The 21,743-nt window shown below is 52.8% G+C and overlaps 1 protein-coding gene across 1 annotated transcript in view; it reads left to right on the forward strand.

Annotated features, from left to right (window-relative positions):
* alpha-Catr (alpha-catenin related) overlaps positions 1 to 20,988 on the forward strand; it is a 37,917-nt gene extending 16,929 nt beyond the window's left edge. Inside the window, exons 3-11 of the mRNA XM_029110488.1 lie at positions 4,803 to 5,115; positions 9,994 to 10,140; positions 12,298 to 12,486; positions 13,368 to 13,571; positions 15,424 to 15,675; positions 16,898 to 17,318; positions 18,118 to 18,360; positions 20,050 to 20,357; positions 20,608 to 20,988. Of these exons, the coding sequence (XP_028966321.1) occupies positions 4,803 to 5,115; positions 9,994 to 10,140; positions 12,298 to 12,486; positions 13,368 to 13,571; positions 15,424 to 15,675; positions 16,898 to 17,318; positions 18,118 to 18,360; positions 20,050 to 20,357; positions 20,608 to 20,988 (2,458 nt within the window). The remainder of the gene's footprint in view (positions 1 to 4,802; positions 5,116 to 9,993; positions 10,141 to 12,297; positions 12,487 to 13,367; positions 13,572 to 15,423; positions 15,676 to 16,897; positions 17,319 to 18,117; positions 18,361 to 20,049; positions 20,358 to 20,607) is intronic.
* The last annotated feature ends 755 nt before the right edge of the window (positions 20,989 to 21,743 follow it).

Below are 21,743 nucleotides of genomic sequence, written 5' to 3' on the forward strand. Positions count from 1 at the left end.
AGAAAACGGAAGGGGAATCACTCGATGCTGGGGCGATTACGAGTCAACATGCAAACAACGGTCGTGCTCGTGCGTGCCGATGCGCGTGTTATTATTCCTTCGGCAGTCATGTCGTCAGCTTCCGATCGGCGCACGCACGTGGAGGAATTCCATCCTTTTTCCGATCGTTGTTGTTGAAGTCGAAGAACGATGGAGGATTGGATAACGCTTCTTGGTTCTCGAGAACTACATTTGACGCGGCTGGTCCCCTGAATTCGGACGGTGAAGAATATTCGAGGATGCAGGAAGCTTCGACATCGCCGGCGGGCCTTCCTGACGAGCGCGGGAAACGCGGGTATATGAGGGAATGGAGCCTCGTCCAGATCTGGGGATAACCCATTCCAATTTTTACTGCTTTTGTATTCAAATAATTTCCCGTGTTCTCCAAATCGGACATGCAGTATTCTATTCGCGGAATGACGCGGCCTAGAAATTCAGCCGAACGAATCCGAGAGGGAGCATGACGAATAGCAATCGTCGCTCCCGGTTCACCCATCGAGAACAATTTCCACATCGAAATCCGTTGCGATGAATGCGACTGAGACAACAAAATTAGCCGTCGCGGAAATTGCCGTCGCAGACCTCTCATCGCCGTCAGCGAGCTTTACGGCCAGAGCGGAGGACAATCCACCATTTCATATAGGTAGGTAGCCTACACGTCGGCCGTAAGAGCGTGAGCTTGCGCGAGGGAGAGAAGGTGGAGAAGCGGGAGGGAGGACCTCGCGTGAGCGACCGGGATTCACGACGAGTTCCAAAACGTCGAATTTACGGCAGCGGGAGAAATCGACAGAGAGACAAAGTAAATGTTTTAACAAGGGGGCTGAATAGAAAGGAGAGGACGAAGCTCCTTATGTTGCAAGAGGTCATACCCATATTTTGACCGACCGACACACGTTCGTGGAACTCCGCCCACCTCCGGAAAACCGGCTCATTGATATTGGTGAGCGGAGGGAAAAATCTGCGGATAAGGTCTTACGGTGCCATACCATCAGCTGTCAGAGAATTCACGCTCCACTAGCGTTCGGAGTCCGAACTCGCCGGAGGCCCAGCTGACGGCAAGAGAACCCTGTTTGAATGGCGACCGACGGTGGGAGACAGTGATCCGGAGGAGAGCTTCCACCTTCCGGGCCAGCCGCGAGCAAGTCAGTCGGTCGGTCAGTATGCTCACTCAATGTCGAGAGGAACCGACTGCTGGTCGTGGTGCTGCTGCTGGTGAGTCTCGCCCTGAATGGGAGCCACCGCGATCACTACCACGGAACCGGAGAAGAGCAGAAAGCCGGCAGGTTCATTGTCGGACGCTCGCAAAATATCCTTTGTGTCACAGCTCAGCAGAGTTTGGTGGCTGAGTGGATCCGTTCCGCCGGTCCACCAACTATCCTGACGTACAATCGGAACTCGCTACTCTCCTCTGAGGGACAGGTGGACGACGAACGGTCAGACGACGTGATTCGGACCAGTCGCCGAGAAGAGATTCGAAGGAAACGACAAAGAGGGTCTCCATTTTGTTTTCGAGGATCTCGCGATACGTCGAGAATATGCCGTGGCTCCTTCAATGGAAGTCACTTCACCGTCGTCGTCGTCGGCGGCGCCCTCGACTTCAAAACAACGGTCTTCTCTTTGAAAAGACGAGACGCTCGCGGAGTCTGACTCGCCATTCAGATCCGCAGTGCTCGTTGAGGTGAAGGTCGCAGAACATTTTTGAACGTCCGAGGGAGAACTCGTGTGATGAGAACGCGACCATATGTCCACGAGTTCATTCGCCGACCACTCGTAGAGAACTCGCGGAGCTCCCCGATACGGACGAGTGTCGACTCCGAGCTGCTCCGATTGACCGGCGATGCCAGCGGCTACGATCACGAGTTGTTTACTTCCGTAAAGAACGTTCCGTAATGGTCATTTATACGTGCCGCAAGGCGGTCCCGAATTCTTGTGATTGCTCAACGCCATCCTTAATGGTATGTGCGTGTTATAGCTGTCGGCGATTACGCCGACCGCGCCTAACATTGTGTTCGGAGCCACTCCTAATGGTTTCAAACTCCGCGGCACCGGAGTCGGTGTGGTCTTGTTCGAACGCTATCGTCGCTGCTGCTGCTGTCGGCGGCGGCGGTATCACGAGCTCGGCTGTGGAATTCTACTGAAGCGCGTCAGAGCTCGCCACAATATCATCTCATGATATGAGCTTGCCGGGAAACCCTCGCCCAGCGACAAAGTATATTAAATCGTCCCAGCACTGTTTCAATTTATCGTTTTGCCACCACTCCCCGCGGTCTACTCTCCTTCAACTGTCTCTCGAGCTGGCTGCTTATCGATACTTCATCTTCTGCGAGTGATCCGGTCGCGGGAAGGAAATATTGGGTCGAGTCCTCGAATCATCTGAATTCTTTGAAGCTGTCGAATTATTTACGTTGAACCTTAAAAAACGCATGATCCCATCATCGGAAACGGAAATAGAAGGGAAGGCATCAGACCTCAGAAAAAAAAATAGGATGTCGACGATGCGTTCTGAATTGGTCCGTGAGGCTTCCCGGCCTTCCACGACCCATTTGAGTTGCGATCCTCAATTTTTTAGTTAAACCCCCTCCGGGGGGTCGCCGACGTTCGTTTCGGAATGTTGCCGACATCGTCGCCCGCGGCGGAGCCCCGTCAACGACGCGCTTGCCTCTGTAGAGCGCAAATGTCCCTTCTCATCGGTATGGTCTTCCACACTTAGTTGCCGCAGCCCGGGTCGGTCAGCGCGTGTAGCGAGCCGCGAACGCAGGGTGGAAGGTTGTACAGGCCGACAAAGTTGCTCCGTCGGTCATTTAGGCTTGAATCGCTCATCGAGAACTAACTGTGCAACATTCGTTGCCGACCTACATCTACACTCGTCAAATTTACATCCACAGTCTGTAAAGCACCGCCGGCTGTTCTGGTAGCGTTCTGAAAACCCGTTCACGTGGCCGACCGAGATCTCGTTCTAGCCGTCGTCGTAGTGGTGTCGACTGACGTCTAGCCTGAAGCGATGCCGGCCAAGGCACTCTTCGCTTCCAGAGTACGAACCCTGTTGGGCAAAGTTTAATTGATCCGTTCTAGGGAGAGGAATAAACGGCGTAGAGCTTGAATCCGCTGAACGTGGTGGCATACACCTTTACCTGACCTAAAGTCTGCAAAGCGGATGACTCAGCTTGGCATCGGCTCTCGTGTCTGAGTGAAACGAGCCGCCTCCGCATGCCTGCCGGTAAACTACGAACCGGATCTCCAAAAACGAATCGACCATTCCGCTGCCAACGAGGATTTTCTTCCTGAGAATTTCTCCCCGACCCTCTAGCTTCCCTCTGCCATTTTCCGAATCTAAGAACGATCATCTCCCCGTCGACAGAGGCATCGCGAGGCGTGCCCCACGTAGCGACCTCGGTGCAGTCCTGTATCGGTTTATCTGTCGATGCTCCTCACGATAATGGGACGAGCCCCACAAGCGGACAGTGGACGCCCCGACAAATAACACAATGATCGTGCTCCAAAGACTTCGTGACGCGCATCGAAGGGACTCGAATGGTCGAATCGCGGACGGGTGCAGCACTTGAACGCGAGGAATTTCGGTCGAAAAATAACGCGACCTCGAGGAATTCGAGGACCCTAATTTCGATAGCTGGGAATGCTCAATGAAGCATCGAGATCGAACCGGGCGACCTGGTAGGATGAATAATCCTCGTTCGATAACCGACGTCGACGAGAGCGATATCCATAATTGAATTTGGAGATTTCGGAGGCAGGCGGAGGAAAATTCCAGGAGGATGCGTGAGACCGAGACGGAGTCCTCGATAACCGTCATCGTATCGAGTGTTGAGCTGCTTTTCATTGTTGGATCGCTCCTTCCCCCGGCTCATCTCGGTTTGCCCGAAGGGCCGATGGGTCAGGTTACCGAAGTTCGGACTGCTATAAGGAGAATGAGGCTCTTACGTAAGCACTACGGAAACGCGGGGGAAATACCATTGGAGTTCCCAGGGAAACTCTAAGGCCGGAGTAGCCAGGTGTTGGATCCGGAGCAGTAAGGCGGCACTCGAGGAGACGGAGAATCTGCACGTGACGTGCGGACCGGCCGAGCCGCTGCGCCGACCATCGGTTGGATCGATCTGGGCGTCTGAATTCCTCGAGGACCCCGAAAGAAGGAGCTGCTAGTCATTTTTCAAAGAGCTGCCAACTTTCTCAATAAAGGTCTTCAATAGCAGAATGAGAAGATCTGCCAGACGTACCTAAATCAAAAATGGGTTCGATCCTAGACCAACAGGGCGATGGGTCCCCGTTGTGCTCTGAGCGAGGTCGAATTTATTGGATGGCAAAAACATGAAATGCCACTCGCTATCAGGTGGAAAACACTTTGGCACAGGCTGTAGACGCAGCGAAGAGCCCGAGGAGTTCATGTTCCATCACTTTGGGAAGGGAATGGGAGGGAACCAGAGGACCGCGGGGGGAACAGAGCTGTATATGTGTAATATGGGCCACTCACCGTGAATCATAGAGGATGTAGTCTTGGTAACTCGACGTAAATTTATCTATTTCCATAAAATCATCCATTGTATGAGGAGCTCTGGCACATGATGATGAAGCATGAATAGATAAATAAATAAACGAAAACAATATCGTGTGACCTGATAATATGATTGAGCGACAAAATGTATGCATAACAAATTATGATGATGAATGATGAGTGAACTATTGAATAATTTTCCGTTTGATCGATTCGAGCATGATGCTGGTTCCTAACCAATTGCTTCTCCTTGCAGAATGAAGCTAGCTCGAGCGGCGAAGACCCTGCTTTCGAGTGTCACTCGTGTGCTTCTACTGGCCGATACAGTGGTGGTGAAACAACTCCTTGGCAACAAGGACCACCAGGGCCACCATCTGCAGGGCAATGGGGCGGCGAGTCTAAACGATCTGACCTCCGCACTGAACGCCTTGAACAGCCTAAATGACTTGTCACTACAGCCTCACGATCCTATGCAGAGTATTACGAACTTCATCGATTTCGTCAAAGCCTTCAGTCAATTCGGGGCCGACATGATGGAGCTGATACAAGTGATCTCAGATAGGCAAGCTGTGAGTATCCTCACTTTTCCCAGAGACACAAAGAAGCGCTCCGGCGTGGCGTAGCATATCCTACTATCCATCGCACCGCAAGACGAACACCTACTCTCGAGTCGAACTTTCGATTGCTCATCGAGCCCTCAACAACTTGTGATTCTGCGGTTCCGCTTCTGCCGGGGCATGCCCATCTGAGAGTTGAAATGCGAAGCTGCTTGCACCTTTCTAAGGGAATCTCGAATTCTCCTCATCCCTTTGGGAATCGCAAATTGAAAAGTCGTCCCGCGTGAGGGGTGTTATGTTTACGATCGCCGATCCCTATTTGCGTAATTACAGACCTCTGAGATCGGAAAGGCTCTCCGACGCAAGCGTTGCCCATCCGCATCGATTCGCTTGGTCGTTTACCGCTATCATTTCGCAATCAATCAGGGCAAATTGAGCGGCCGAGAAACAAATACGCTTCGAGCAAGCGCTTCGATTCCTGGCCCCGATAGATTTTACCTACGTTGCGATCGGCAGAAGGCGGGAGTCCGGTCGATTCGGGAAACGAGACCGCGACCCTTTTCCCCCTGCATTCAAGTTGTAGCAAGACATCGAGCTCCTCAGAGGAATTCGCTCCAGTATGCGCTCGGAGCGTAATATTCTGAAGAATTCTGTCGACAGCCCTGTGAGGCAATTCAGAAAGCTCGCAATCTAGCTATTTTCTGCACGGATTGAGATTTCATCTGCGAGATGGAGTACAGCTGCCTTGATTCGGGCATCGAAGCGCCCGGATTCATTCTGCCCAAGAACTGGAAAAGATTCGCCGAAGTTGGCTGCCCGTCGGGGGCCACCGTTTCTCGGAAAGCGACAGCGTCCGGGGCGAGGATTGTATAAAAATAGATCAACGCAGCGAGCGCCGCGCGCCGTTGGGCTCACGCCAACACTCAAGAGCAATGCACAGACCACGAGATCAATTCGAGGTTTTTGGGACGCGGGAATGTTACCGTCAGTCTGGACCACGCAATCATCGTTTCGATCATTAGTAACATGCTATGTGAACCTCGAAGCTCGCTGGCTTGGACCGAGCCATGGGCTCTCCATCGACGCTCGACTTTCCGATCCGGTGTCTGTTCCTGGGATGGCTTATGCGGATTCAGAACGCATCGCATAATGACGGGTCATCCACAATAGTTTGCGAATTCGGGACGAAAAATTTCCAATATACGCGTGAAAGAGTTGACTATCGCACTCATTGAGCTCAGGCGGACGGGCCCCCAGTCCCTCACCCTCTTTCTGCAATAAATAAGGCTCTCATAACACGGGCTCATTCGGCGTCTATCTGTCAGGGTAGACGTTCGGTATGAAAATTCTCGTGTCTCGCACGTTCACTGAGAAGACCCTTTTGTCCAACGCCCAGCTGAACGAGGGAGAAAATCGAGCAAAGGATCGAGAACTGCTTCACCCTTTCGCGGGGACTTCGAGTCCTTCCCAGGGATCTATTCGTTTGCGAGCTCGTTTCAAAAACTTGATCCGTGGAGCTAAAACTTCAAAAGGCTCCGAGGAACGTATTCTCCGTGCACGTTTGCTCTTCCGTTTTGCAAAACTAGCGACACGCATACTTCGCCATCACACAGGAATTCGACCGACACCGACCGAGTCATCAATCGCGAATCGTGCGAAGTCGAAAATAAAGAAGAGGAGAAAAATAAGCTCACGCCAAGCACTGGGATTGAATCGATCGCGAAGCGAAGGGTTTCCTCCGACGCTGATAGCTCCGAATCGCCTGAAGTAGCAACATCGTCCACGCGCCGCATATTCCCCTGATACTGTGGGAGAGTTTCTCTCGGATGTCCAGTGCCCCGCACGGCTCTTGTCGATTACGCCGTCGCAGCAGACGCTTCTTAGGCGCACCTCCATTAATAATTGGGACCTCCGCTAGACGCAACTCCCTCAGACTCGGCCTATGCGGAAGGTCGGCGAGATCTTATCGGGTAAAACCGAATTGACAGGCGGGCGACGTGCGAGTGCCATTCCAAAAAAAGATAAAACATCCTGCGGAGCCGTTTCTCGGAACTCACGAGCGGCGTTCGAGCGACTGTCTTTCGACAGCGACGTATTTTATGGCAGTAATCAACCTGGACTCAGGCAGAGCGTCCTAAACATCTCTTCCCTGGAGCGTTGCCAACTTCCCAGTATCAATGGAAGAAGACAAATGCTTTCCTGGAAGCTTACCTCCTTCATCCGCTCGTTCGCCAGCCTGCGTACATCCCGCAGTCGACCACACGAGACTGGCGCGAGTCCAAGAACCCGCCGAGCTCTCCAACGGACGGAAAGTACCTCACAAGACAGATCCGACGCTGTACGTGTGAGGATATTTACGCGTCGAGGACCACCCGCAGTGGTAGAGAAGGAAGCGAAGGAAGGACAACGCGAGGGGAAACAAGGTCGAATTCACGATTGGTAGGACGCAAGGCCTCCGCGAGGCCCCAGTCGGGATATCATCACCGAGAGGAGCTCGTTACTCGGAAACGGAACCCGTTAACTGGGCTTATCGGAGTTCCATCGTGGGCTGCCACTAACAACTTCTAAGTTAGTCGGTGGTGGTCTGGGCTTCATTAAATTCGCCAAACGAATGGCCGCTCGTCAAGAGGTCAGCGGTGAAGCGTGCCCGATTCTGCGACCCTCCAGCAACTAACAGCTGCAGTATTTTGCCAAGTGATTAAAACTTTTATCCAGCCCTCGGTCGCTTGGAGATTTGCTCTGCGAGGTCATCTGGTCTTCCGGAAGAGCCAACTTATTTTTGTGGTCAACCGATCCATGAAACTTTATGGAACTGTCGGCGCAGAGCGGATCCGGATCACCCCTTATCGGGACGGAAGGAAAGCAGCAACTTTGGCTGCAGACACATGGGACAGACTCCATGGATCTCGATCCTCTCGCGAACGAATCTCGGAAACCCCTCGGATCGGTGATCCAAAATGAGACGCGTCGAAGCCCCCACCCTCGCGGTGGATATATTCCCTGGTATCGAGTTTCCATACCGTGATTGCAGCTGAGAGAAATGTCCTCCATTGTCAGGGAGGCAGAAATCCCCATATGCCGTTGGGAGCTCCGATTATAAGAGTCATCCACATATGTACTTCGGGGACTCGGCAGCGAAAAATTCGAGGTTTTCCTGCTCGTTCTCCATCGTCCTTCTCTGACTACATTCCAAGTCCTAGCGGATTCCGAAATTCCGAAAATTTGCTCGCGGCACCAAAGCGTAGCGAGCGGGAACCGTTATTCAGATTGTCAGATTCTCCCCTGTGGGACCTGATAGACGGAATGAGGAAGAGCTGTGCAATGCGACGAGGATCTTCGTGCTTCGAGTAGGAATCCGCGAGAAATTCGGTCTCTGTGGCCATAGTTCTTACTCGGTGTTAGTCGTCTCCGATCCTGAGACCTTGCGTGCTGCTCATTGCGGATTCAGTCGTCGTACGAATGTTTGTCGTTGACGACTATGACAAACAAAATCCCTGGAGACGATTATGAGGGATTTGAGCGAAGCCCGAAGACTCGCCCTTTTGGGTGACATGTTTTTTGTCATGACATGAGGAATAGAGCGATGAACGTTAGCAGTTCCGTTCTCTAAGGATAGCACAGGGAGGGCTCCGGGACAGGGCGTGTTTTCCAGTCCATAGTTCGGACCCTTGATATTCGCAGAATTTCTATCAGGTCGTCCGTTCCGGAAGTCCCTTTGAAACATCATTACTCGGATGTAATCTTCTGATAGCAGGATGCAGCTTGCCGTACGTCAATAGAACTATCTAATGGTTTATTAGCCACTTTATCCCTCGATCCGTATGGCCAGCACATGGCGAGAATACGTGAGCAATGAAACAACGAGGAAGTGCACCGTAGAGCCTCACGATACCGAGGGATCATTTTTCACAGCCTCGCTCGTTTTGCCGAGCCTTTCCGCGGGATGATAGATCCGCGCATATTATTGACTACAATTACGTGGTTGCTTCCCACCTTTTTCGTCTCGGAACGGAATCGATGAGCCATGATAGTCGTTGCCTCCGGAATACGTCCAGCCGCGATTATCAGTCTCCCTCCTCTCAGCTCGCTCTCTGATAGCGAGCGCCCAGAACGATGAGGATCTCTGGGAACGCTGCCCCAGGGGGAACGGAATGCTTCCGAATCAAGGGGAATCAGCAACGTCTTTTCATCAACCTCCCACTCGGCATTTCCCTAATGACGCGCACGCAATGCGGAGGAAACGGAGGATTTTCGAGTTGAGGTTGGGGTCCGCAGCGAGAAGACTGAACAGACTTCATGAACAAGGCGTTCGTCCTGCTCGCGCGAACGCTCCTAGGAGAATTTCTGCGGGAAAACGTCGTAGTCGCAATTACACCAGCGCACGTTTCCGCTAACAGAATAAGAACCCGCATCGTCAGCGTCATATCCATCAGGAAGATTCAGCCAGGGAATTATAATTAGGAATGTAGAATGTATCGATAAAGCAGCAGCGATGACGAGCTCCGTCACGCAGATTCGCTCCTCCGCCGCTGAACAGTGCCGAAATTATTTCAACGGAGATACAGGTTCCGACTCTGATTCCTCGAAGGCAGCCTTGGAGCTCGAGAGTTGAGAGCGCTGCTGTGTATTTCAGGAATACAGGGGATGGGGTCAGGAGAGCCTTCGAGTGCATCCTTCTCATTGTATTGTTCCGAAGGATCTTGCACGGATCGGGGGCAAATGGACGAGCGACGAAGAAACTAAAGGGATAGGCCCTCTTCTTTCGCTCCAAAGATTCCGAGTGATGTCTCTTTATGTCTCTTCCAGGAGACGAGATCCTAACTTCCTTGAGGATTTGTTTACCCGAGCTTTGTGAAATACTCTTCTGACTCGAAATGTTTTCCCTTACAGCACGATGAGCGTCGAATCGCGCAAATGGAGACGGCGCGTTTATACCTCGAAAGATCAACGACGATGTTGCTACACGCGTCAAAAACTTGCTTAAGGCATCCGGATTGTGAGATTGCAAGAGAGAACCGGGACACGGTTCTGCTTCAAGTAAGACCCTTCCTCAATCATGAATTCCCTAGAGCTAGAGCCGTTCCAGACTCCGATGGCGGCAAATCCGCCTACTTTTTGCACTCCCACAGTCAGAGAACTTGATGCCTCGTATTGAGCTCCCCAAGGAGAGAATGAAGGGATCGGGGTGACTATCGGAAATCTAAGGGGACTCTCGAAAATCATCGGAGCTCGCTTATCCATTGAAAGTTCCAATGATCGATTGCGATCATCGGCGATGGGTCTTTCAATAAGGTGTCGATGAGAGTGACGAGTCTGATTCGAGGGACGTTGAGGCCTCCTGTCAAATACAACGCTCCTTGCCGGACTCTCACCGACCGTGGCAATGTTCTCGGCTCTCCCCGAGCAGAACTTTGGCTCTTCTGTGTCTCTGTATCTCTCTATCTGTATCTCCCAGACATCGCTCCGGGTCAGGGTCTGCCACCGTGACCAAACCTTGCCGTTGTCGTTCGGAGGCTCAAGGAGGCAATTTTCTAGCAGTAAGCTCGAGGTGTGAGCTGGTGGTTAGACGCAAGTCTATTGTTGTTCCATATCCCGACGAACGTCAGCCAGGACCGGAGCAACTCGTCGAAGGATATCGAGGGAGATTTTCAAGAGCCCTCCGATCACACGGGAAGAGTGTCTGCACATCGTCATCAATGATTGATTCTACAGGCGAGCTCTGTTGATGTGACGGGACTTCTATACGCTGATCCGACGTGCCGCGGCTGGGAGTCAATCGAACACTTTCGCTTGCTGACGCAACCCAAGTTCGTCATCATCGCTGTTGCGGTCCTTCCTGTTGACGGCAGCGCTTCTACCGTTCCCGTTGTTTCTGCACATGTCAAGATACTCGTTAACAAGACAGAGTGGTGCCCCAAGGGATAAGGAACATGAAAAGCCGAGCTCGCTCTCTGAGAACTCGAGGATAAGGCATATTGGGTCCGATAGATTCTTGCTGACTCATACAGAGAGGCCGATAATCACCGCATACGAAAAATGATTTCAACGGTGGATGGAGCGGCTATCGACCGTCCTAACCCATGCAAAAAAAACTGATCTCACAGGACATTCAGGACATTTCTGTCTGAAATCTCGATCGTGCTGATAACGGGTATTCGTTTCTGATGTGGGTCCAAAACTCGGTCTCGCAACTAGTTGTTTAGCTCATCGGGCCTGTGACAGGGAGAGCAAAGCCCGGATAAATCGGAGTCTGCGAGTCGAGGCCTATAGAACCATGTATTGAAGGTCTAAAATCACAAGGTTAATAACCTCCGATGGAAGGCACGGCATCGGGTGAGAAAGAGGCTGCAGCAGGGAGGGGGTTGGACGGGAGCAGGGAAGATGAGTAGGCGGGAGGATCGGGAAGGAATAGCAAGCGGGTCAACAAAATGGACCACGGACTGAATGGAGCAAAACAGCGGGATGAGATTGGCCACAGAGGGATTTTCTCTCGCGGCCTTGATAACGGCAGACTGGGCTCTTGGGCCCTCGGCGTCGTCGACGGCGCCGGCGGTGGCAGACCAACACAGATATCTTCTGCTCCTATTGGCAGTACATAGGCTGGCGGTCTAATGACGTACATGTGGACGGTATGGTAGACCGACTGCGCGCCGGTCCGCCTGCGCCGGTTGGGCTCGGACCACGAGTCGGGTCCCGGAGAACATTGGTCACTCGGGTTAGCCAAAGAAGGGAAACGTTCACCTGGAGCCATGGTGACAGATTTCCCCGACGACGTCCCGCGGACGGCCGTCTGGAGCAGGCCGATGAGCGGCATTGAAGGCTGACACAGGCTCACGATGCATAGGGAGCAATACGGAGCTTCCGCTGGGAATCCTCCCCGGCTTTTCTTTCTCACTGCAACGGATTCGTTGACCAACAACTGAGCCTCCTTCAGACGCCGGGCTGCGTCTATTCAGATACCGTTTCCTCATTCGTCATCTATGCTCGGGTCCGACATCGGTCGGTCGCTTCCTCGCTGTCTGCCAGGCTCTCGAGGGATCCCGTCGCAGTGGGTCCCTTCGCGTCGCTGAGTTCCATAATACGACCCCAGAATTCCTTCGATCAAGTCCTAAATTCGCTTTCTCGGTTCGAGCTGCTCCCTTCATTGACTCACTTCGATGCGTTTGTTGATAATTTATGGGCTTTCGATTCCAGATCCGACGAGCCATAGACCTTGTGCACTTCGTTATAAAGGATGGTGTTCTACCTGAGCTCACAGCGGCCCATAGACGGAACGGCAGTGCAAGGTCGAGGACGAGGAAGTCGACGAATGTAGCTTCGAATTGGCGAATGGAAGAGTTTGACAAATGCTCAACAACCCACAACGCACTTAAAAAGTTCCACGTGAGTATCGCCCCGATCTCCACTGAATTGTTCAATCGTGATAGGCGGACCATGCATGATTCACGATCATCTCGATTGGGCGAGCCGATGGTCGACAATTCCGAACAGAGGAAAGCGCGAGACTCTGTCTCGGATGGCGATAGGAAATAATATCCTCGCCGAGCAGTGACTGTCGAGGTCTTCGCTTCGTACGGACCGCGGCAGTCGATCTTCAGAAGACAAAGTCTAGACATGAGAAATCGATTTCTCTCAAAATGGGTCACATTCCTCCAAAAACACACGATGTTGAAAGCAAATTAATTTTCCGATATCGAAAACATGGGAGACAGGGCAGCATCGAACCATGTACCATGTTTTTCAGCTCGCGCCCCCCCCCCTTGAGCCGATCCAGTCGTCGGATGTTTACGAGTCGTTTCTACACCGGTAAAGACTGTTTTCCTTCTCCTGTTCTCTCGTATTTGGAGGAAGGGATTCGGAGAGATTAGAATAGGAAAGACAGCGAGCGGAATCGGATAGGATAACAGGAAACTAACGATACTGGGGAATCGGGGAAGAAGTAGCATCCTGGCGCGTTGTTTGCATCGTATTCCGATCCGCGGCCCGCTGATAATCGACAGAACCGCTATCCACGCGAGCATATTGACGTCTTCAGTCGGCATGGGCGTTGCATGAATAGACTTCGGCCGACAGTGGTTCCCCACGAGACACGGATGGTGGAATTGATGAGCGACTCCCACACCGATCTGAGGCGCTAGCGGATTGGTGCCTCCGGCTGAATTTCGGTGTTGAGTTATTGAGCCAAGGGGAACCCATCCATGCATTTGCATGCTCGCCATTGTTGTACAGAGGGAAAATAATTTCCGGTCTCCCTCATTTTCCAGGAGCTGCTAAATATGAACAAGCTAGTCGTCATGGGTCCCTTGTGCCGTGCAAGGTTATCTCGAATGCTAGATGCGGTCATCGAAAGAACGCAGGACTTCACAGATTCGGCCTATACGACACACGAACATCGAGAAAAGATACTTCTACAGTGCGATAGGCTCAAGCTAGAACTCAACCAACTGCTCCGGGTTGCCGTTTCTCTGGTGAGTGTACAGTTTACTCTGGAAATTTCTCGATGGCATCAATTGTCGTGATCATGCTCCTCCTTGAGCCTGCAATCCGACAATTCGGCTCGAACAGTAGACTGCGGATTCTCCCGTACGGACTCCGAGAGCTCGCTAGCAATGCAGCTTATCCAGGAAGCGTTCGCGAGGGGGAATAGCGGAGCACGCGGCCCCATTCCATGACGCTGAGTTCGGAGGCTGAAAACTCGTTGCGGTATTGACTGGATGGGAAGGGAAATGACCGAAGTTATGAGACCTTTCAATGCTCTTTGAGGGGGCGAAGAATTTCTCCGTTGGTCCCGGTGTCCTACCGGCGCAAGCAGCGTCGGTCCCTAGAGCTTACTTCGTGGGGCTCCAAAAACGCTCCCGTCAGGAGATTCCGCCATCTGGATCTGAGCTCGTGTCTCCCCGCACCAGACAGCGTCAAATGGCCAGAGCCGACTTTCGATAATTATCACCGATGGCGATCATGATCATAGACACCCCACTGCGACGGCTCGGCGATGCCATAAATCGAAGGCAACGGCCCGGGAGTTCTCTTTTCGCGGCGAGCGTAGTTCCTCGAGTCTTCCGTTCATTTGACCGATTCTCCGTCGACTTGTTCGTCTAGTGGTAGTTTGTCTATTTGTCTGTCTAACGGAGCGTCGCATTGCTTTCGCTGTGTAGGAGGCGAAGCCAAATTACTCGTTCCTATGGGTCGATAGCGGAGTTCCCTCGTTTTCTCGTCGTTCCTCCTACTTTTCGTTTTTCCTGGGGGAAGAAATAGTCGTGCTGAGGAAACAGCGGACCAGTCATCCAACCGACATCGCAGCGAACCCACTGACTGACCAACCAAGTCGGCAAACACAAGAACACAGTGGACTTATCACCCCGATAATGGACGAAGGACCGAGGAGAAGCAGAGGAGAAGGGAAGAGGTCCTTTATATTGGATCAGTGCGATGCCATAAGATCTCAGCTTCTGTCACAGAAAACGCGGATGAGAGACGGGAAAAGAAAACGAAGGCGCGAGGGGCTTCTAGCTCGAGGGCCCCGCTCCTAATACATACGAACCGACGGATGAGGGAACGAGCATCCGATCAACCTCGACATTGTGAGCAAACCCTAGTCTTGTCGAATGGGTGTTCTCCTCTGGATTCTTATTCCCGCTGTCGGAATGTCTATTGCGTCCGAGCTCTCTTCCTTCTAGCCCCATTCCTTCACCCGGAGTGGGCTTGACGAGAAGAGAATCGTATCGGGAAGAATGAGGGAGAAAGTAGCAGTTCTATTCGCAGGTCCGGGCTCGACCTCTTTTCGGATGTGGCCTTCGAGAGTGCTGTTTCGACAAATCGTTAGACCGAAAGGTTAACGCGGCCCAAGTATTGATGTGTATCAGTGCAGCTGCCGCGGCCGTGTTGTCGCCGTTTGTTTCCGCTTACGGCTCCGACGTTTAGATTTCCGGCGACCTTTACAAGGAACGAACAAGGTCGCGCGATTGTCTCTCACGATCCTTTGTCGTTGGTACCGATAGTAACGGTGTACGCACATACGTCTGTTCGTGTGTGCCGCTCGTCCGAACAGTGTTCCGATGCTGGTTATATGACCGAAGAGCGCTCGATTTGCACGCCTGCGGCTAAGTTCAGGAGTGAGGGCACCGCGACTTGGGCGTGAAAGGCACGCCGGTCCGGGCTTGGGAGTTGTCGTACGGATCGGGTAACTCCGGACAAAAGGAGGAGAAGGCAAGGGGTGGAGTTTACGACCCGGGAGAATAGCAAGGAAGCAACAATAATCACTACAAGTGCCCGCGACAGAGCCGCTCGACTAACTTCGGTTGAAATTTTTTCTTCCTCCAGGAGCAGAAGGGTGACCTACCTCATCAGACTAGCGAAGGCCTCGAGGTGACGATTCGACAGACCGCTCAAGCCTCCAACGACTTATGGATTCAACTGCAGGAGACGGCGCTATGTCACACGGACGAACTGTTTCGTACAATGGACGAAGGCGAGCTGCTGCAGACACTCAAGAACGCGGCGGCAACCGGTGAACCTTCCACCATGGAGCAATGCGCGGATAGGTTTGCCGAACACGCCGAACACGTACAAGAGGTCAGCATTGTCCAAACAGAGTAGAGAAATTTTTTCACTCACGTTCCCTATTGTCGCGTCAGCGGCCTGCCGTCTGCCCGAATGATACTTCTCGAGGCCCCTCTCTGTGATTTCCATACGATCTTTGTTGAATGCTTCTGCCCCCCTCACTCCACCATATACAATTTGCTACGAGCATTCCGCCCTGATCACCGAATCGAGACACCCATCATAGAGCCTTCAGAGACCTCAGAGTCGCTGCTCGTGACCAATTATTGTTCGGAGGCGTCGCAATTTTGAGCGCAGTGCTTTCCTGGCACGACTTCTCTACTTCGACTGTCGACGTCATCGAGCTCATTCCAAGTTCCGACGTCTTTCACTTCATTCGTTTTTCTGCTTGGATGAAAGTCCGCAGCGAGGTCACGCGCAGTCCTCCTGACATCCTCGTCGGTGATGGGGACTCCGCGTCTTCTTTTGTTTGTCCGGCACCCTCTCTGCCCCTTCCAAGAATGTGCCTCGCTATCGGTCGGCGAAGTTGTAATCTCCTGCATGCCCAGTCCTTTCTCGTCGGAGGTCGAGGGCGTCAAGCTGTCCATCCGCTCAATCGTCCACTTATCTGACTGTCAGTCAGTCACTGAGCCGGGGTTGGTATCCTCCTTCGATCTGTCAGTCTAGCTGTCGGGATGACCGCTCGACATGGGGCATTCTACCCTCGACGTGATGAGCATAGAAGAAAGAGGCTCAAGGGGAATCCGGCCTTGTAACACTGGCGAGTTTTGAAACGCCGCGAGACTTTCCTTCTCAACGCGAAAGGGTGGGCTCGAGTTCCAAGCTTCCTTCAAGCGACATACAAATCCTCCAGGAACTCGACGACTCTCCGCTTGGTTTCCGCCCGCAGCGAGAGACGAGCTCGAGCTTGTCCTGGCAATTCCTAACGAGTTGACAACGGGAACGGAATCCGTGAATATTGCATGGATGGATCAGTGGCGTCAGACCCGGACTCGATCGAATCAGCGACTGTCCAAATTATTGAAAGTGATCGGATGGACTCAAGCGAATAATTCATGATCCGCAACTATTTTCGCGAGACGCTTGAGCGCCCCTCCGAATGCTCACAAGCATGCAACCGAAATCAACTAGAGGGAGCGTGTTCCGGCGGTCACGGTGACGGTGCGGTCCCGCTCCGGGAAGAGCGCCGCTGAGCGTCTTTCGCCTCCGACTAACCACTGCCGTCGCTTTCCAGGTCTGTCGCTTGCTATACCACATCGCGACCACAGAACGTCTCCAAGTGCAGGCGAAACAGACAGATGCATGCTTGCGTGTCGTCTCGCAACACGTGTTGTCTGCGTGCCATACGCTATGCGCGCACCCCAGCAGCGGCACGGCACGCGACAACGTCGACGTGTTCATGGACGTCTGGCGGTCACTAGTAAACGACTTAGCCTCAATGAATCGCGAGTGCTCAGCGCTCGCCATCAAGTCCATAGCCGATAGCGAACGTGAAAAAGAACAGCTCGCTAGTCTACAACAACAAACGATGTATATGTCCCTCAATCCAAGGGTAAGATCCACTCAAGACAACTACGAATTGACACTGTCGAAACAATCACTAGACTCACCCTTCGACGTCCTGAGCGACGGCGGATCGACTCGATGTCCTGTTCGTGTCTTTTCCCGCCCTTCCCTTGCCCGTCAGAGGCTCGTCCCGTGTCCTCCCACGCGACTCGTCAGACCCGGTGGCCATAACGTTCCTTCTCTTTACCCGCCAACGATTGAAAGGCGACTCGACACATGAACAAGCATAGTGATTTTCCCTGCTGCTTGAGATATGGCCACCAATAAGAGGCTGTTCCCGTCCCGTCTTCTGCCCTGAGCGAGTAGCCGCCTCCCGAGCCCAAGGTCGTCAGAGAGCACCGACACTGGGGACAGTCGCTGTGTGATTTCTACTCTTATCCGAACTACTTGAGTAAACCGCGTCCCATGTCCTTTTCTCTGCCTATCTCGTCTGCTCTATGCCATACGACTCTCTCGAGACCTGGCTGCTCGTAGTCCTCTTCTTCTGTGGCCCCCGACGTTAATGTAACGCTAGATGCCTTCGTCGCTGTCGTCGTCGTCATCATCTTTATTGATGGTGTCGCTGTTATCCTCACTCGTTGCTCTGTCCGTCGGCCTCATAAATGCTCTTCGCCGTTCCTCGCTTGCTGTTCCCCTGCCCAAGAAAAAGTCTGTCTGCGTACATCCGTACCGCAGACACGATGGGGCTTCCTACTTACCTTATGAACGACAGCAGAATGTATCACTGCTCCGTTCGCTGGTGGGACCCGACGAACGGACCCCCAAGACGAGCGCGGGGAGGGGGGGGATGATCCTCCCGGATGCGAAAATAATATACATACGTGAATGAATAGGACAGTAAACGGCCGACTTCTCATGTTCGATCGTCGTGTATGCAGGGACATCAAGCGATGCAAAGCCACCATATGCCAGTGGCCCTCCGGGACTCACATCCGATACAAGGAGGGGACAAGGGAACGACTCATCACTCAATGAGTCCCTCGATGAATCCCGTCGTCCTGAACGGCGACGGACGTGTACAAGGAGTAGGTGGTGCGCCTGACTTACCCCCCGGAGTCAGAAACAGCCACGTCGCTCAGATGCCACCAAGTCAACAAATCAAGCCACCGCCACCCGCTCCACCATGCCCAGGTGAGTTTATTCGTTCAATCTGTCAGTGTTCCTGCGTTTGCGCCCAGTTTGGATCCGGTCGAATAGCTTCGGGACCGGATCGATGCCTCGTTCGATCCATCTCGCGATGTGCAAATCATCGACTGTGAGCCGCACCCGACGTGGACGACCGACTGAGTGTGAAATGCGCGATCGACCTCGATGGCCTCGACTTACTTAGATCGAACAGTCATGTATCGACGGGACCAGGTTTCGATATCGTTGGTGCGTTATTGGTTCTACGGATGGTGCAATCAATCTGCTTTACTTGATCGTATGCAATTCACTATCGGAGCACGGGAATTAAGTCGCTGAGGTGTACATAAAGAACCACCGCCCGCCGCACATTATTTCGCCGAGATTAAGCTCAGCGAGCCGATCGCTGCCTCGCATGAAGCTCACTTTGACATTACGACTCGCCGTCTTGAGCTCCGATTACCCTCCGATCAGGGATCCGTCCATCGATGCAACGTATCGTCTGTGTTTTCGGGCATTAGCCGACAATTATATGTGAATTCCATCCATGCTGTGGCAAGGTCACACTTGACGTGTTCCGAAATGTTAACCGTTCCGTGTTCGTAATCTTGTGCTTCGATGATGACTGAGACCACTGATAGTATCATCGCCCTCTCGCAGGAGCATGCACAGGTTCGCTTGGCCTTTCAAGCGATGGACATCGTTTCCGAAGACTATCGCATGGTCGACCACCCGTCTTACTTACTCGGCCATTCGACTGAGGCACGTGGTACCCGAAACGCGCACTACTCACGAAACAGCGGCTCGCTAGGATAGCCGCCGCCGCCGTCGCATCCTACACACAGCGCGCGCAGTCCTTGCACCCTGAGGCTACGCAAGTAGCGTGCTCACCCAGCTCGGTCACGTTTCGTATGGCCTCGACGACTTGCACGCCACGCACGCTTTGAACGAGCGACGGACTCGCAATGAATCTCTCCGACGCGGCTGCGAGTCTCACTCGGCAATGTTGTGCCGCTAGTCACTGTGCTGGATACATGAATGATCATCGCCTGGGAGAATTCTCGCCTACACCTAGGCGAAAAAAAGTGCGCTGGTTACTCGAAACGAAAATGTTATCCGAGGGGGTGCCCTCTACTCAAGCTGCACGGCGCAATCAAAGACGGCTTCGCAAGAATGGACACTGGCTCCTCCCGGTGCGTTGGTACGGCAGGACAGAATATCCAGGCTCCGCGATAGGCTTGTCCACCAAACATTCAGGACGAAGGTTGGAATCAGACCTGTGCGCCGTATCCAGGACGCGGCGCACAGCACTGGTTGGAATACGTCAGCATTCCGGAATGCCTCATTGCGCCTTCTGGATACAGAACCGTTTGTAAAGTCTGCGTGGAGCGGAATCGGGAACCCTTAAGCAGTTGTTGGCTATGCGTCAATGACTGGAGATTATTGTCGCCGAATGATTCCGATTATGCGGACCTACTAAAATTTTTTCGCTCACTGACGAGGTATATACACGCGCGAACAGGTCGTTGACCCTCCAAGATATGTCTCTCCAGTCAAGAACGAACCACGACTCGGCTCTGCACTGGTATTGAGAATATAATGGAAAACTGTTCGAGAGCATGTGAATATCGGACGAACCTTCGTCTCGAAATTCCTGAGAGCGACACTCGAGCAGATATCCCTTTCGCATTTCAGCTGGAATGGAAGGAGGAGACGGTGAGGCTGGCGTGACGGGCGGCAAGATATGTTCGGGCAACATGGAATCGGAGGACAAGTTGGGCGCTACGGAGAATGAAATGGAGGCGACGACAGAGAAGTGGCCACCGACCGAAAACGATATCGTGAAAAGAGCAAAAACCATAGCTGAGATGGCGCAATCAATGTATCTATTTACCAAGGGAGAGGGCGAACTCAAAACGACGCAGGACCTCTTCACTCAGGCGGAGTTTTTCGCCGAGGAAGCAAACAAATCGTACAAAGTAGTGAGAACATTCTCATTCCAGGTTAGTGCCTTCATTGCGAAATTCTATTCCTACGAAACCACATTATTTCTCTCTATCGGATCATGCGATGTTCCCGCAGCCATTCAAACGCTGGAGAGCGTACTCGTGCAAATATCTCGACATACAATAGATTCGGAAAACCGTCCCAATATCCGTTCCGCTGTCGACTTTTCACCGGAGATCCGGTAGCGAACTCGACAGCGCGACCCCGCGCGGAGACGTTCGATATTCACCGGAGTTTGCATTCCAGGTTCCTGGCGGTCAACAAAAGAACGAGCTGTTGGAACTCCTCGATAAGGTGCCGGCCTTCGTCCAACAAATTCAATTCACAGTGAAAACACCGACTGTGGGCAAGGCCGCTACCTACACAAAGGTGGACGTGGTAATTCAACAGACGAAAAGTCTGATGTACGTAATCTCGCGAGTGGTCACCACGTGTCTTGTGTGTGCCACGCGATACAACCTCGACTTCCGCGGAGACGGAGGCGGCAGAGGAGGTCTTTCTGGCGCTGATGAAAACTACGGATCTTCCGACTACAGTTCAGGCTTCGTGGACAGCCTCGGAGGACGAGGCGGTGGACAGGGGGGACAAGGTCTTGGTGGTGGAGGGTCCGCGGACACGAATATATGACAGTTGGGTATGGGTCCCCGCAATAGGGGGCCCAAGGGGCAGGGAGATGGGCGCCGAACTCGCGTGTCTTTTTTACTCTTTTAGGGTCAAAATCCAAGCGAGACTAGAGTGTTGTACGGGCGCTGATGTTCCCTGGATGCCCTGATTTTTCGGGTGTCTCGTTGAACTTAGCGCCACCGCTCTTCCTTTGGTCTTGGCTGCCCCTCGGGACTGCCGCTGCGTCAGTCGAATGCGATTTACTGATGCTATGCCTAAATATACTGAATGTATTCAGTATACGAACTACAAGCAAGAAACTACCGCCGCCGCTAACGGGGGATCGATCGTTCGATTCCTCTCTTGATCCATAACTTCAACAACAACCACCATCACAGAAAGCGATCCTGCACCGACACACGTACACGACGCACTCAACCCTTCCAGTGCGTATTCCGGTCGTCGACCCGTCGACCGGATCTAGCGAGCGTGTCTTCTGGGGCCATCAACGTTCAAATACACAATATTTCGCGTGTGTACGGAGAGGACGTGGGACCGACGATCGGTACGCTGTCCTGCAACGCACGACGCGCCAACGTGAATATTTGAGCGCCCACGGTAACAGGAGACTCGCCGACTGACTGACGTGGTCGCATAAGAGGATCATTCCAGGCGGATTTTGGCCCTGTCAACTGAAATCGTCTCTCCGCTACTACAACTTCGGAGAGACTTCTACATTGAACGATCACCAACGAATCTCACACAACTTTGAGCTGCAA

Source organism: Galendromus occidentalis, unplaced genomic scaffold (assembly GCF_000255335.2).
Source record: "Galendromus occidentalis unplaced genomic scaffold, Mocc_1.1 scf7180000076592, whole genome shotgun sequence".
NCBI lineage: Eukaryota > Metazoa > Arthropoda > Arachnida > Mesostigmata > Phytoseiidae > Galendromus > Galendromus occidentalis.